This window comes from Aplysia californica, unplaced genomic scaffold, assembly GCF_000002075.1.
Source record: "Aplysia californica isolate F4 #8 unplaced genomic scaffold, AplCal3.0 scaffold00334, whole genome shotgun sequence".
Taxonomy (NCBI): Eukaryota; Metazoa; Mollusca; class Gastropoda; order Aplysiida; family Aplysiidae; genus Aplysia; species Aplysia californica.
This window is the reverse complement of record NW_004797604.1, coordinates 279725-281528: the sequence shown is the minus strand read 5'-3', so window position 1 is coordinate 281528 and position 1804 is coordinate 279725. Positions and strand designations below refer to the sequence as shown.

The 1804-nt window shown below is 44.1% G+C and overlaps 1 protein-coding gene across 1 annotated transcript in view; it reads right to left on the bottom strand.

The window, feature by feature from the left end:
- Positions 1-31: 31 nt before the first annotated feature.
- Positions 32-1804, bottom strand: part of LOC101851206 (sodium- and chloride-dependent glycine transporter 1) — a gene marked incomplete in the record, with an annotated part of 36108 nt that continues 34335 nt past the window's right edge. The window contains 2 exon segments of the mRNA XM_013085007.1: positions 32-390; positions 1069-1245. Coding sequence (XP_012940461.1) covers positions 268-390; positions 1069-1245 — 300 coding nt within the window.

Sequence of the window (1804 nt, the reverse complement as noted above, 5' to 3'; positions counted from 1 at the left end):
CCCCCTCTCTCTCTATTCCTCTCTCTCTCACTTACTCTCCCCCCTCTTTTACTTCCCATGGCCCTCCCGTCTTTCTGTCCTCCCCTCTCCCCCTCCCTCAATATCTCTGCACCAAACGCTCTTTCCTTGTCTCCCCCCCCCTTTTCCAAACATACCCGTTCTCAGTCTCCGTGAACCTTTTAGACTCTCCCCTTTCCTCTCTTTACCCTCCGCTCTCCCCTTCCCACTGTCCTTCCCCCATCACACCCGTACCCAGTGAATCTTTCATCAGACATTGGTCTCGTAAGTTCGTTTCGACTTCCCCGAGTGGGTGGAGCCTAGCGTACCACGTGACACGTTGGACACCATGGACACTCGGGATGTACCCAGGGACACGTCACGACTCTCCATCTGAAGGAAAACAAAGAAAGGGGAAGATTAGAGGTGTTTCAAGAGAGCGTCTCGGACATTTGGGGAAACAAAATTATTTCCTTTTTTTATGTTTCTGGAAGAGAGAGAGAGAGAGAGAGAGAGAGGGGGGGGGGGGGGGGGGGGGGGGGTTATTGTTTTGGGACTACCCCAACCAGGCCTTTCATAAAAATAACTGCATTCTGTCGTACCGGTAATGTTAATTTTTTAAAAATTGTGTTTCATTCTTTTTACCTAACAACACATTATATTGTGGTCTACCTAGACTACATTATAATGTATTTTTTCTTCCTATTTTTTCAAGATTTAAAATTTGAATTTCGACAAAATATTTCTTTATCACATGCAACCTGTAGATTCTCTACCTGTCCCCGTCGTTTTACGCTAGAAAAATTATGAAAGTATGCAAACTGAGCCCCCCAAAAAAGTGAAATTACAATGCATGCGATTCTGTTAATTTCAACAAAGAATGATTAAGGAAAATAATCAGAAATTATGCAAAAAATGATCAAATTATGCGGGGTGCATAAAACCACAGGGACAGCTATACCATATTTTGGAGACTGCAATAATAATCATTTTAAAAATTTGGAAGAAGAACATTCATTTTAAGGCAGTAGGCCGACGATATAGGCATTCTGCTAGACCGAGTTTCCTCACCTTCAACTTGTGTTGGCCGGGCGGGTCTTCTGTGAATCCCAGGTTGACGAAACTGGTCTCAGGTTTCACGTCTGATTTGGGGTCCACCTGGAAGTCTGCGACATACGTGACCAGTTTCCGGTGTTTCTGAAGCGCCGGGCCCCAGTACACGGAGGGCATGCACAGCAGCTTCACTTTCTGTTGTTGGGAAAGAGAGAGAGAGAGAGAGAGAGACAGACAGACAGACAGACAGACAGACAGACAGACAGACAGACAGACAGACAGGGAGGGAGAAAGAGAAAGAGAAATAAGATGATGATGTTGTTGTTGTTGTTGTTATTGTTGCGGTGGTGCTGATGGTTGAGGTAGTGGTAGTAGTAGTAGTTGCTGTAGTTGTAATAATAATAATAGTAGTAGTAGTAGTAGTAGTAGCAGCAGTAGTGATAGCAGTAGCAGCAGCTGCAGTTGCAGTAGTAGTTGTAGTAGTAGTACTAGTAGTACTAGTAGTAGTAGTAGTAGTAGTAGTAGTAGTAGTAGTAGTAGTAGTAGTAGTAGTAGCAGCAGAAGTAGTAGTAGTTGCTGTTGTAGTAGTAGTTGTGGTAGTAGTAGATCTAGTAGTAATAGTAGACTGCTTACTAGTAGTAGTAGTAGAAGTACATGTAGCAGCTGGAGGAAAAGTCTGGAGTCTATGGCCTAACGATGTGCTCTCTCTCTCTCTCTCTCTCTCTCTCTCTCTCTCTCTCTCTCTCTCTCTCTT